General features: G+C 30.9%; 1 protein-coding gene across 1 annotated transcript; it reads left to right on the top strand.

The window, feature by feature from the left end:
* Positions 1 to 11,393: 11,393 nt before the first annotated feature.
* On the top strand, positions 11,394 to 13,179 carry LOC107022130. The gene has a single exon (XM_027917685.1). It carries the CDS (start codon positions 11,822 to 11,824, stop codon positions 13,076 to 13,078), a length of 1,257 nt encoding a protein of 418 aa, XP_027773486.1. The 5' UTR covers positions 11,394 to 11,821; the 3' UTR covers positions 13,079 to 13,179.
* Positions 13,180 to 14,915: the final 1,736 nt, after the last annotated feature.

Here is a 14,915-nt window from a genome sequence, read left to right on the forward strand (position 1 = left end):
CGTGACTTACTAACGTAAAGATTTTCTTATGAGAAGCCAGACTCACTACCATGAAGTTCCCACTCTCATTTTTCATGTTCACTCAGTGCTATGATATAATTCCCTTTTAAAATATCATTAAGACATAAGATAACATTATTTGATAAAGAATAGGCCTTAGGGACTTACTCCCTTATATATCATGTAGCTCAAAGGTATCTAGGGTGAGAATTCTACATTTACCATAGAACCTACCTTATGTGAGAATGTCCTTTCACATAATCTTATCATGTTCATATATGCATGTGTGTGTACATATATGTGAGGTTTATCTTCACATAAAAACGTTAGGCACACATGTTCATAACTTCATTAATTATATACGTTACATGCATAGAAATAAGTAAGGATGCATAGGAGAACTATTCTTTCCTTAGTTAGCATAAATCTATTCTACTCATAGATATGCATGAAGTGTGTGTGTGTACATTGGTCAACATGATAAAATAATGGTTTAACACCTAATATTGAGTAAGCCACCCTCTAAATATCACAACACATGTACAACATTCTTCAAGTATCAAGTCAAACACACAAATAGAGTATTAAGAACTATAGACTACACACTCAGATTACATCATAGGTCAACGACATATTCACGCATTAGAGTAGAAGATTCCTAGCATACTTTAACCACTCACTCATATAGGGTTCATATAGGTAGGGGCCAAGGTACAAGGATATTTATCACCATTATTCATATAAACCACACGTAACCCTAACATGATCATCACACATATACATATAGCATCATATCCACACCTAGCTCATGCAAATAGTTTTGAGGCTACTTATATACTTCACATAACATTAATTAACTTAGAACATGATATTAGAACCAAGGCTAAATACGTCACCTTCCTAACATAGAAATCATCATATCCATTGATATTGCATCTAATTCCTTCAAGGCCATGATCATAACACATAAATATGTACAAGAATATAAATACCCCCACCATAAATGGACCATACCAACCAAGACAATTCCATGTACATTCTAGGCTAATTAGAAGAAGTAGGTCAACTTACCAAATCTCAAAGATAATGATCATATTTGATCATTCCTCCATAATTCATATTCAATTGATATAGAAAGTAATAGAAATAAGCAATTTAATACAATTTAATAACAATTCTATCAAAATCAAGTCAAGATCACAAGACCCACATTATAGGCTAATTTAAGAAGTTAGGATGTTCATGGGTTCATCAGAAAATTTAATAGAAATTTATCATAATATCAGTAAATAAACATATATTCATCAATAGAAAGGTATTTAAATCAATTTGAGAATGAACCAATCGCTAGAGTGGAAGATATAATTTTTTTGTTAGAATTATGTTTTGAAAACCTTTGAAAGGACTCCATAGATGAACCATTATCTAGTAATGAAGGATAACTATACCTTATAAATTAAAAACCCATGAAAATATTAGAAGAAAGCTCCCAAAATCCAACTCCATTGCTTGTTCTTGAGGTTGGTCTTCAATGGAGATTTTGGGGTTTTATGAAGAGAAGAGAACTTTGGGAATTTGATATCTTAATGAGTGTTGGTGTTTTGTCTTGGGAAAGGGTTTAAAAAGTTCCTAAAATCAGTCAATAAAACGTCCCCTAATTTACCAAAACACCCCCACACGAATTGGGACTTTTACACATTTCAAAATTGACTTAAAAATGACACAACCAGATATGGGAGTGGGCTGCATGTCATGGGGAATCTTTTCAATTCTACCACAAATGATTTTTGGGACAGGTAGGTGTGTACTAAGAGCGCGTCACATTGGGAAAGTCCAAATCTTTGCCTGCTGGCTGCCTTGGGAAGCCTCTTTTCCAAGGTTTGGGTACTCCTAGGGGGCCCTTCCTTTAGTCCCCGGGGAGTCGTGCACAGACGTTTTGACCCTTAACATTTCTATTAGGGTACTAGGGTAAACTTCACTAACATTCAAATCCAAATAACACATAAAACAAGTCAAACATCCAAGATCTCGCTAGCACATCTAAAGACCAACTTTTGAACGTCTTAAACATTTGGCCTCCAAATGACTTCAAATCAGTTATAGAAGCTACAAAACACTTTAATAACATATTATTAACCTTTTTAGTCACATGTGAGGCTCTATATACCTTAGGTCATTTTTAGGGTTTAACATTTTGATGCCAAGGTTTCCTCATCCTTAACCTTATACCCTTAATGTTGCAATGAAGTATTAATGTATGCTTAGGTAGATTGGTTATTTTATTGAAAGGTAGTTCTCATAATTATACTGAATTGTTTAAGTGAAAGGTTTAGTCACTTTCTAGTTTGTCTAATGTTAAAGGATTGTTCTCACCTATGATCACCTATGAGTTGTTATGATGAGATGTTTACATAACGGTCTAGTAAAGGCTAACGTGAACCTAGTTAATGAATAAAGATTATTAGTAAATGGAATAGATGATTAGAACCAAAAGGGAATGTAAATGAGATGGGGGTTTCACGTTTAGTAAGTCCGGCTCCCCTCATGGGTGTACTTAGTTTAGCAAGTACCGATTCCAAATGTTGTGTTGTCTCATGACATGGAAACACCAGCGTTTAGAAAGTTAGGGTTTCTAGTAACAATACCCTTCACCCTTAACTATGTGCCCACATAGGACAGTAGATTAGTAGATCCACCTACAAAATTATGTATGAACGGTTACACCTTAGGCAAGTGTTAACCTTTTTTTACATTGTGAGAGTAGAACACTGTATTCCATGTAGCTCACATTGTCTAAAAATGGGTATTGCAACCTTTTTATGTAATGTAAAATTAAATGAACAAGTTAATGTATGAAGTCTTATTAGGGATTTTTTTGAGGGTTTTTCTACATAATGTGATGGAGGATGTGAGACTTCTCTTACACATTGCACTTGTGGGATCCTAAGGGAGGGTTTAGTTTATTATTATGTTAATTATGGCTCATGTATATATATATATATATATATATATATATATATATATATATATATATATGTATATGTATATATGATCTTTATGAATATACCAAGTTATGATGAAATATAAGATTATGAATGCATGTATTAAGTAGGTTGCTTAATGTGACTTAGCTTTGACAAGGATTATGGGGTTCTATTTTTTGTATTGCACAAGTATTGCTTTGGTTTTCTACATGTTGGGCTGATATCATGTTGGGTTGTGTTATAATTACTTTATGTCTATAGTGTATTTACTTTGGAAGAAGCATATTTTGACTACAATGTCTTTATCTTTATGCATTGATCATTTTTATGCATAGGAGCCTTAGTTTGTGTGATTTACTAACCCATATTTACTTCCCTTTTCCCCAAACAATGTAGGTTCGGTCAATTGAGCAATCAAGGTCCCTTTTCAAGGAGATTTGGAACTTGCTTCTCGAAGTTGGTGAGCCTCAAGTCCGAGGATGAAGTCTGTATATTAGGTTTTTTATTTATTTTTTATGTTTTAAAGACAATATAGTAATGTCTACTTCGAGATGTTCTCATTCATATATAGGCTATGTACCACTTTTCCTTATTCCTATGTTTAGATGGTGTGAAATGACAAGTTTAGATTCTACTTTCATATATGAAGAAAAGATGAACTTCCAAAATAATAGTTTTAAATTTTTTCCGCATTTTATTCTATGGTATATGCTATGACGATTGCTAAAGGCTTGTCTAAGTCCTCTTCGAGGACGAAAATGCCAGTGACGTCTAAGGGCTTATCCCCGATCGTTACAAACATCCCTAGTGGTGTTAGGGTCATCCCCACTGATTTTATACTCCAACCAACGCAAAATAACATGCACAACATACTAAGAAACACTAGCACACACTCAAGAAAAGTTTCCGGACATCTTGGTCGTCCTTTGACCTTCAACTTCAAAACACCTTAAACTAACTTATGAATCTATTCTCCACTATATTAACAAGTAATTAAATCATTAAAACCTTGTGATGCTCTACGTTATCCTAGTTCATATTGAGTGTTGTTACATTCCCACCGGAGGATTAGTATGGGTTCCAATCACTATGGTCTAGGTCGTGACAAAGTTGGTGGCAGATCCTAGGTTTCATTGATCCTTATGTAACATATTGACTCTAGTAGAGTCTCATGGAATGATACAAGGACACCTTTACTTTCATAGAGAGGCTATTTGATTATAGAAAATCTCTCTAATTTTTCTTATCTCCTTTAGTGATGTAACTTTATTCAAATTTTATCCTTTGATTCAAATTTATATGTAAACTCTTTTACACTTCTGTCCATATGTGGTTAGAACTATATACAATTGGGTCAGGCCCGTATAACCAGCCAATGCTCCAGTGGATGAATCGACATTGAGAGGTCATATTTGAGGTAGGGTTAGCGGTAGTGAATGAGAGGTACCTGCCAGAGATGGGGTATCAATGGAAAATGCTCCCCAAAATCAGGACCCTCCCATACATCATGTAGATATATATAAGAATGTTGATGTTGAGAATGTTGGAAATATTGACAAGGTTGGAAAGAGGAAGAGGTGCATGCTAAGACTCTCAGTGTTCCCCCATAGAACCAAGTTTAGGTCAATATATCATGTAATTGTTTAAAGGATTAGTTGGACCTGGAGTGCTTCCTTTTACTCAAGAAACTCAAGATCCCTCCATTCCCCCTATTGCTATTACTACTGACAAGGTGGGTTGAAACGTAGATAGGGATGCTCTCTTCCATCCTTTGTTCGATGCAGTCATGATCGATAATGAACATAAAATGATAACTAAGTTTTTGAAGATAAGGCCTTTGGTTTTCCTTGGTTCTGAGAGTGAGGATGCTTATGAATTTATTTTTGACTTCTATATGAAGCTTCATAAGTTAGGAATTGTCCATGTGCATAGGGTTGAGTTCATGGCTTTTCAGCTTTAAGGTGAGGCCAAGCAATAGTGGATAAAATTTATGGAATGCAGATCTTCATTTCTTCCTCCATTCACTTGGACCGAGTTTAATGCTCAGTTTATGGAGAAATATGTGCCTAGAACTTTGAGAGATATTAAGAAAGATGATATTATGGCTATGGAACAAGGTTGTATGTTTGTGGTTGCTTTTAAGACCAAGTTCCATGCATTATGTAGATATGCTAAATGATTGGAAACTACTAAGGAAGTGAGGATCCATTTATTTATTAAGGGACTAAATTTTAAGTTGTGTGTACTATCTATTCACATGAACTCAGCACAGAGAAGCTTTAATAATGTAACAATCTATGTTAAGGAAGTGGTGAAAGAGAAGCTTGATGAAAAGGAGAAGGCAATGGAAAAAAGGGCCAAGACTCGAGTAACTTTCAAGGATCTTACTCCAAGGGATCAGGGAGTTGAACGCTTGAAACTAGGCGTCAGTAGGTCCCAATCGTAAATAGTAAGAGTCAAGTTACTGTGTAAATAGTAAAGGTCAAGTAACTGTGTAAATAGTAAAGGCCAATCGTCTTTTAGCAAAGATGAAAGGTCATTATGTATGTGTATATAAGAGGCATTTGCCTTCATAAATAAATCATCAATCTTCCACTACTCTCTTCTCTCTACGATATTTCTCTCTAACGCTTCCACCCAAAATTGGTATCAGAGCTAGCTAGTTAAAAAATAACTATGGAAAATTCTGGAGCTACAAATCTACAAAAACAGGTATACACTCTTAAATTTATGAGTAGCTAAACAAATTTATTCCTGAAAATCTCTTGTTAATTATAATTATTTATCATGTTCTAATAATGTTATAATAAGCATCTTTAGAAGGTTTGCTACAGAAATATTCTATGAACAAGTATACCCAGACTATGCCATCCTAAAGTTGAAACCGGTAGGCAAAGAAGGCCGTTTAGGGGAGTAAACAGAGTTGAGGCGCTGTTAGGGTAACTAATCAAAGAAGAAAGCTGTAGTAGTGACTAGACGAGATGATTATTAAACCATTATTATTACATAATAAGTAAGTATAATTTATTAAGAGGTTGGAAGGAATAAAAATTTTAGCAAAAATGAATAAAATGAGTACCTACTTAATTGATGATAATGATGAATATAAGATATTACTACTTTATATATTAAAAAATCTTAATACTGACATAAAAAGAGAAATTTATGATAAATTGGTAACATATGAAATAATAGAGATAACGACTCAAGGTTGGACTCAGTTAACCATACAAAGTATACAGGATGAACTTTATTATGATATGTATGATTTATATGATGATATAGATACAGACTAATGATAAATTACGAATATTTACAATATTGGGTAAAAACTATAGAAGATATAGATCTACATGAGAAATTACTAATAGAAAATCTATTCGATTATTTGAGAACTAGAGAAGTTGAACATCTAGAATATATTACAAACAATGCTAATGAAATACAACGATTAGATCTACTTAAAAGAGAATATTACAGAAAGACATTTTATGAAGGATAATATAATACCAAGCAAAGAAACTAAAATAACAACAAACAATATAGGTAAAAAAATAAGAAAGACATGGAAAAAATTAAGACCCTTATATATAGAATATGAACTATCACAACTAGTCAAAACAAGTAATAATGAAAAAGATCATTTAATAGATAAAATTTCGAAAACAGAATACAAATATGTTCGCTATTTGAAAAAACAGTATGAACAAAGAAATTTATAAACAACAATTAATAGAAAAAATAACGGAAAAAATAACTGAAAAAGAACAAGAATTACAACATAGAAAAAGAAGGTTAGAAGAAAACATATTAGCAGATGTATGTAATAAATCGATACTAGTACAAAGAAAAGATATATCTATGTTAAAATTAGAATTAGATTGTCTTGAATATGAGTTACAACATAATATAATACATAAATTATAATGAATAAAGAAGAATTTGCAGTAGACGAAAAAACATATGAAAATCAAGACGGAATGATAATAAAAATAATATTTTCAAATCTAGGAAGAAGATATAAAAAAATAGGAAATAATCTATACTTAATGATAGAAAGAGAAACAGCAAAATTGGAAGACAGTTTAACAGCTATGGTAAGAATAACAAAAGAAAATGAAGAAATAGACAGATCAAAAGAAATAGAAAAAATAAGAATACAAGCAAAACAAGAAGTACAATACGTAGAAGAAATAAAAAATACAAGAATAGAAGAACTAGAAAAAGAACTAACAAAATTAAGATTATTATATGAAGAAAAACAAAAAGCAAAACAAATAGAAAAAGAAAAAGAACTAGAAAAAGAATTAAAAAATAAAATAAACGAAGTACGACAAAAATTAGATGAAGATCTTGAATTAAATGAAATAAATGAAATAGATGAAAATGAAAATGACCAAAAATCGGAAATAAGTGATATAAGTGAAACATATACAGAAATCTTGGAACAGACAAACAAACTAAAGAAATTAGAAATAAATACAGGAGATACAAATAGACCTAGTACATCAGGAGTTAAACCAGAAAATAGTCCAAGAAATAGTCCAAGAAATAGTCCCAGAACTAGTCCTAGAAGGGCACAACCAACTTATTATACAGAAAGTTATCAACAGTCAGATAGAGCTAATACGATATGGAACAGTAGATTAAATAAAAATTGGATACCAAAACCAGCAAATGAACAATATAATTTCTTAGACCTAGATTGTGTAACAGATATAAATAAAGTAATGTTACTATGGACGGGAAATATATCCAAACAACTGATAGATAACAAAATAAGTACAACAGAAACACCAAGATATATAGAAAGAACATTTGTAGGAACAGTTAAATTATGGATAGAAAATCTACCCCCAGAAAGTTTAGAAGTACTTAGAAATAATACAAAATTAGATGGATCTTCTTTAGCAACAAATATAGAAATATTAGATAAATACGAATTGACGATAAGAAGTGAATTCGGAGGTATGACCACAGATGTAAAAGAACAAAATAAAGAAAAAATAATAAACAGGCAACTTATGACAAAATTAGCTATATGTAAAATGTGTTTTATAGAAGAATACACTTGCGCATTTAAAGAATATTACTACAAAGCAAAATATAATCTTAATGAAGCAAAAGAAGTAAGACACCAATATTTTACAAAATTACCAGAACCATTTAGTACAAAAGTAATTAAAGATTGGGAGAATGAAGGGCTTACAGATACTTTAGGATCTAGAATAAAATTCTTATCTCAATGGTTTACACAATTATGTGAAAGCCAAAAAGAAAAATTAAAAATGGAAAAAGTATTAAATAAAAACTTATCGTGTTGCAAAAATAAAATGGCACCACAATTTGGATGCACATATAAAAAACAGAAAAGTAAAAGATATAAAAATTACACAAAAAATAAAACTAAGTATAAATATAAACAACCAAGAAGAAGATATTATATAAAAAATTATAAAACAAAAAGACCATATAGACCAAAGAGGAAAATATCCCAATGTACTTGTTACAATTGTGGAAAAATAGGACACATAGCTAAAAATTGTAAATTACCAAAAAACCTAAAAAGAAAACAAATTGCAGAATTAATTATAGACGAAGAAAAATATATGCAAATAGAATACATAGACTATGAATTAAGTGAAAATGATAGTATATACGAAGTATCAGATATAGAAACTGAAAATGAAGAAGAAAATACTAATACAGATAATGATGAAATAAATGAAGAATAATGTCAGAAAGTGAAATAAAAATAATAACTGAAGAAAATTATGAAAATGAAGAAATATCACATCAAAAAATCATATTTGATAACACAATTTTTGAACAAATAAAAGGAAAAGAATTAGATTTAAGCGTTGAAAAGATACTTGAAACATCCTTATTAAAAAATTTGTTTAAAAGACGAAAAGAAGAATATTATGTAGTTAGTCAGAAAGAACATGCCATAGATTGTAAATATACAAGTGGAAAAGCATATATACCTATAATAAACAAACGAATAATAAATAAAGAAATACAAAATATAAAAAATAAAGCAGATATAAAATATGTACATTTAGGAGGAACAGAAATACTAATAAAAGCTTGTTTCAGAGAAGGAATAGATACACCCATTGAAATATATCTAGCAGATGACAGAATAATACATCCTATAGAAAAAAGCGTAATCAGTGCAGTTAGAGGAAATTTAATATACCAAAAATTTAAATTCATAATAAGTGCTAATTACACAGTAGCATTAACAGATACAAACATAGATAAATCATTAGTACTATATTGGAAATTATCAGGAATAAAGTTAGCACCAGGAAGTAAAATATTTACAGCAAGATGTAAAAATCTATATATATTAACCACAAAACATAAAATAACAGCAAGAAATAAAATTGATAAAATAAAAATAGAAAATCCTTTCGAAAAAATAATTACTGTAATAGACAATAATGACTACAGCTATAAAGAAATTGACATGGAAGAAGATTTAGAAATAGTAAAAGAAAGATTAAGTACTTCAAGCGTACCAAATACACTAACAAGAGCTACCTCATCAAGAATGAGTACATCTAAAAGAAAATATGAAATGCCTCAAGAATTATTAGAAGAAATAACACCTAACCACTATTTTATAACAGGAATAATGGATCAAAGAAAATATAAAATCTTAATAAATACAGGACAAGAAGAAAATCATATAACAAGAGAACTAGTATTAGAAGAAGAAATTATAAAAACAGGACACACATACCCTGGATTACCCAGTGAAATAATAAACACAAACGAAGAAACAACAGAAAAAGAAATAATTATAGGAGGAATTCCATTAAAATTACAATTTAAAATATACGAAGGAAATTATAATATCACGTTAGGAATAAAATGGTTAGAAAAAGTTAAGCCATACAAAATAGAAAATGAACAATTAACAATAACTTGTCAAAATAAGAAAATAATCATAAAAAGAACAAAATGAATAATGAAAATATTTATTCTTGCGAAAATTATTGTAGAAGGATATTACAACAGATATTATACACCTATGATAGATACGGGAGCAGAAGCAAACATATGTAAATATAATTGTCTACCAGAAGATAAATGGGAAAAACTAAAAACACCTATGGTAGTAACAGGATTTAATAATGAAGGAAGTATGATAAAATACAAAGCAAAAAATATAAAGATACAAATATGGGATAAAATACTAATAATAGAAGAAATCTATAATTTTGAGTTCACAACAAAAGATATGTTACTAGGAATGCCATTTTTAGATAAATTTTACCCACATATAATAACAAAAACACACTGGTGGCTTACTACACCATGTGGCAATAAAATAGGAGCAAAAAGGGTAAAAAATAAACAACGAAAAGCTATGGAATGGATAAAAGGTAGTGAAAAAATAAACCAAGAAATGAAAAATATAGATAAAGAACAAGAAACGCAATTGGAAATAATCATATTTACAATAGACAGAGTTCAAATAATTAATGAACAACTAAAACAACTATACAATGAAGACCCATTACAAGGATGGGAAAAACATAAAACAAAGGTAAAAATTGAGCTAATAGACGAAAATAGCATAATAACACAGAAACCGTTAAAATATAATTTCGATGATTTACAAGAATTTAAAATACATATAAATGAATTACTGGAAAAGAATTATATACAGGAAAGTAACAGTAAGCACACAAGCCCAGCATTTATAGTTATAAAACACAGTGAACAAAAAAGAGGTAAAAGTAGAATGGTTATAGATTACAGAAATCTAAACGCCAAAACTAAAACATACAACTACCCAATACCAAATAAAATACTTAAAATAAGACAGATACAAGGATATAACTATTTTAGTAAATTTGACTGTAAATCAGGATTTTACCATCTAAGACTAGAAGAAGAATCTAAACAATTAACAGCATTTACAGTACCACAAGGATTTTATGAATGGAATGTATTACCATTTGGATATAAAAATGCACCAGGTAGATATCAACATTTTATGGATAACTGTTTTAATCAACTAGAAAATTGTGTTATATATATAGATGATATATTATTATATTCTAAAACACAAGATGAACATATAAGATTATTAGAAAAATTTATACATATAATCAAACACTCAGGTATAAGTTTAAGTAAAAGTAAAGCAGAAATTATGAAACCACAGATAGAATTTCTAGGAATACAAATAGATAAAAATGGAATAAAAATGCAAACTCACATAGTACAAAAAATAATTACTATAGATGAAAATATAGATACAAAAAAGAAATTACAATCATTCTTAGGATTAGTAAATCAAGTAAGAGAATATATACCAAAATTAGCAGAACATTTAAAACCATTATACAAAAAACTCAAAAAAGATATTGAATATCATTTTGACAACAAAGATAAAGAACACATAAAAAATATTAAAAAATTATGCAAAAAATTACCAAAATTATATTTTCCTGATGAAAGTAGAACATTCACATATATAATTGAAACAGATTCAAGCGATCACAGTTATGGAGGAGTACTAAAATATAAATATGACAAAGAAAAGATAGAACACCATTGCAGGTATTGCTCAGGATCATATACTGAGGCACAAACAAAATGGGAAATAAACAGAAAGGAATTATTTGCATTATATAAATGTTTATTAGCATTTGAACCATATATAGTTTACAATAAATTTATTGTAAGAACAGATAACACACAGGTAAAATGGTGGATAACAAAAAAGTTAGATGATTCAGTTACAACAAAAGAAATAAGGAGATTAGTATTGAATATATTAAATTTTACATTTACAATTGAAATTATAAAAACTAATGAAAATCTCGTTGCAGATTCCCTATCAAGAAAAAGGAACACAAACTGAACCAGATACAACAGAAGAAATACTCAAAGCTATTAATACACTTTCTACGAAGGTGGATAGTATGGGAAAAGAGTTACAAAATCTAAAAGCTAATAGTCAGCAGCATGACTATAAATATGCGGAGCTACGCCAACATACAGAGTTACGTCGATCGGAAGACGCTAAAATTCCAGAGCTACAAGGAGACGATGGGAAACTCCAAAAAACCCATAACATTTGTTTAAATGCAGCTACAGCCAGCACATCTACAACAGGACAACCTACAAAAAAGGAGGAGACTAATATAAAATACACAAATACAAACTTGAATAAGTTATTCTCAAAACCGTATACACCTCAAAGTACCCAGAAAGATATATTCATACCACCACAAATAAATACCTACAAAGCCAGCCTAGATTCAGATAAACAAACATATAACCACATTACCAGAATGTATATAGAAAATATATACAAAGTACAGACTTTTCTAAACAAAAACCCTAAAGCCAAAAATACGAGAAACCCTGAACAAGACTACATAACCCAACATCTACAAGGATACAATAAACTAATTGCACAACCAGGAACGAATCCAAACCTAGTAGCAACTTGCTACAATTACGGACTAATAAGCACAGTATATACTATTACTGGAGACGAAGTAGCTAAAATACCTGAGCTACATAAGGCATTTCTGCAATATAAAAGAATAACTAAAGGAACTTTATTTTATATAAAGTTCTACTCAGCAACAGCAGAGATACTATATGAAGAAATTAAACCTACAATACAAGTTATTAAGATAGGTTTAACAAGAGATATGATAATACCAGAAAAAATAGATATACAAGAAGAGATACAAAAGGTGGATATCCCAAATTTTTATGCAAACAAAAGAACTATTGGGATAGCTACTATATTAAATGAGTTATCAAACAATTACCTAAATGAAAATGCAATTTGGAGTTATTACAACAGAGATCAAACAATGATATACTCCAATTGTAAAGATATAAGAGTAGCAGATATGGAAGAAGTACGACAATGGATATTAAGTCTACTGAAACCAGAACAAATACCTACAACAAGGGCTATCAGGAAAAATTTCATTTCTCAAGATTTGATGACCAGATATTGCAAACTGATCGGACAAAAGTATCCAGACCATCTATGTTCAAAATGCAATGGCGAAGATAACTATGTCCCGGGAGTACAACTGGAGTAAACTAAGGAGAAGAAGATAAGACAAACTAAGGAGAAGAAGATAAGACATAAAGATATGTGTACAAATTAGTCATAATCATTGTCGGCCATATATAAAAATGTAAAGGCTATTAAATAAAATAGAAAATAGTATGTCGGCCATTTGGCCAAAGTTTATTTTGTTTTCTTGTAAAAAAGTCGTAAAGTAAATAGTGTCAGTAGGTCCCAATCGTAAATAGTAAGAGTCAAGTTACTGTGTAAATAGTAAAGGTCAAGTAACTGTGTAAATAGTAAAGGCCAATCGTCTTTTAGCAAAGATGAAAGGTCATTATGTATGTGTATATAAGAGGCATTTGCCTTCATAAATAAATCATCAATCTTCCACTACTCTCTTCTCTCTACGATATTTCTCTCTAACGCTTCCACCCAAAATTTAAGTTTATTAGGGATATCCAGGGAGTCACGCCTTCGATAGTCGGCATACAATATTTTGATTGTACATTCTACAATTGAGGAGAACCTGGGCATATATGGAGAGGTTGTCTTCACCCATGTGTGTTGGATTCCACAAAGCAGAAATCTAAAGCGGTGGTACCCGCGGGCAATGGTAACAAATCTAGAGGATGTCCACAAGATGGGTGAAGTGAAAATTAGTGTGGCCCCGGGGTAAAAGAAATAATAAAACAGGCAAAAGTACCACGCAGCCAGGCAGGAAAGCAACTAGTGCAGATTATGGAGCCCAGTTTGTTTTTCTGTCACGACTGGAATCTAGATACTAGACGAGACCGGCGTCATTGACCTCTCAGAGGTCGCAGACAAGCCTACATACGTCATTCTTACTTCATCTAAGTTAATTTTTGCAGAAAATTTGAAACTTTTTGTTTCTTAACATACATGTGTACATACTACTTAACATCATAGGTGTTCACAAATCAACCATCTAATAAAGAGATAATCAAATGAAAAAATCAATTGATAATTTTATTAAATGTATTTTTGCCAAAAAAGCACAAATACAAAGTTTGAAATGAGAATTGAAAGAAACACTAGTGGAACATTCTCCACTAGCAAAGTCTACATCTAAACTAAATAATAACGGTAGACATCCACAAAAGAAAGAGGGCCTACCAAGTCCGGATGAAAGCTCCACGTCCGAATAGCTGCAACATCAACCTGTAAGCTCTAGCTTCCACCTGCGTCTGCACCTAAAAATATTGAGTTGTATGAGATTATTACACACTTGTACTAAGTATGGGTATATGCATGCACACCAAGGACATGCATGCATAAGAATAGCTCTTTCCTAACAACATGATTTATGGAAAGTCAAGTCAGTAGACTTGCAAAATTTAGATTAAGAAAGTTAGTTGACCTGCCAAATTTTGATTTGTAAACTCAGTGGACTTGCCAAATTGCATTAGGAAAGTCATGCCATGAGAGTAACATGCATCATCAAACGTATCATATTGCACACAACACCTAACATCTTACACATAACATATAACATATGCATTTAACACATAACATATTCCATATAACACATAACATATTTCATAGCATTCATTCATATTCCATGAGACTTTAGGATCATGGACTTGACATCAAGACTTTCCAAAAATGAGGGCTTAACATATTGGACCTCAACTAGGGAGACTTCTTTAGAAAACACAGAGTCTGTTTCATTAATTCATACATACTTTCATAGTGTAGTTTAAGACTTTTATCATGTTTGCGATGCAATGATCAAGAATGACCTAGTGTCATTACATGAGTGTAGATTACCTCTTGATTATCCTATACTAACACTTTTGGTATCATTCATTTCATTATGTGCATCATTTGAGGCTGGCCTCATCTAT

Source organism: Solanum pennellii, chromosome 6, assembly GCF_001406875.1.
Source record: "Solanum pennellii chromosome 6, SPENNV200".
In the NCBI taxonomy this organism is placed as follows: domain Eukaryota; kingdom Viridiplantae; phylum Streptophyta; class Magnoliopsida; order Solanales; family Solanaceae; genus Solanum; species Solanum pennellii.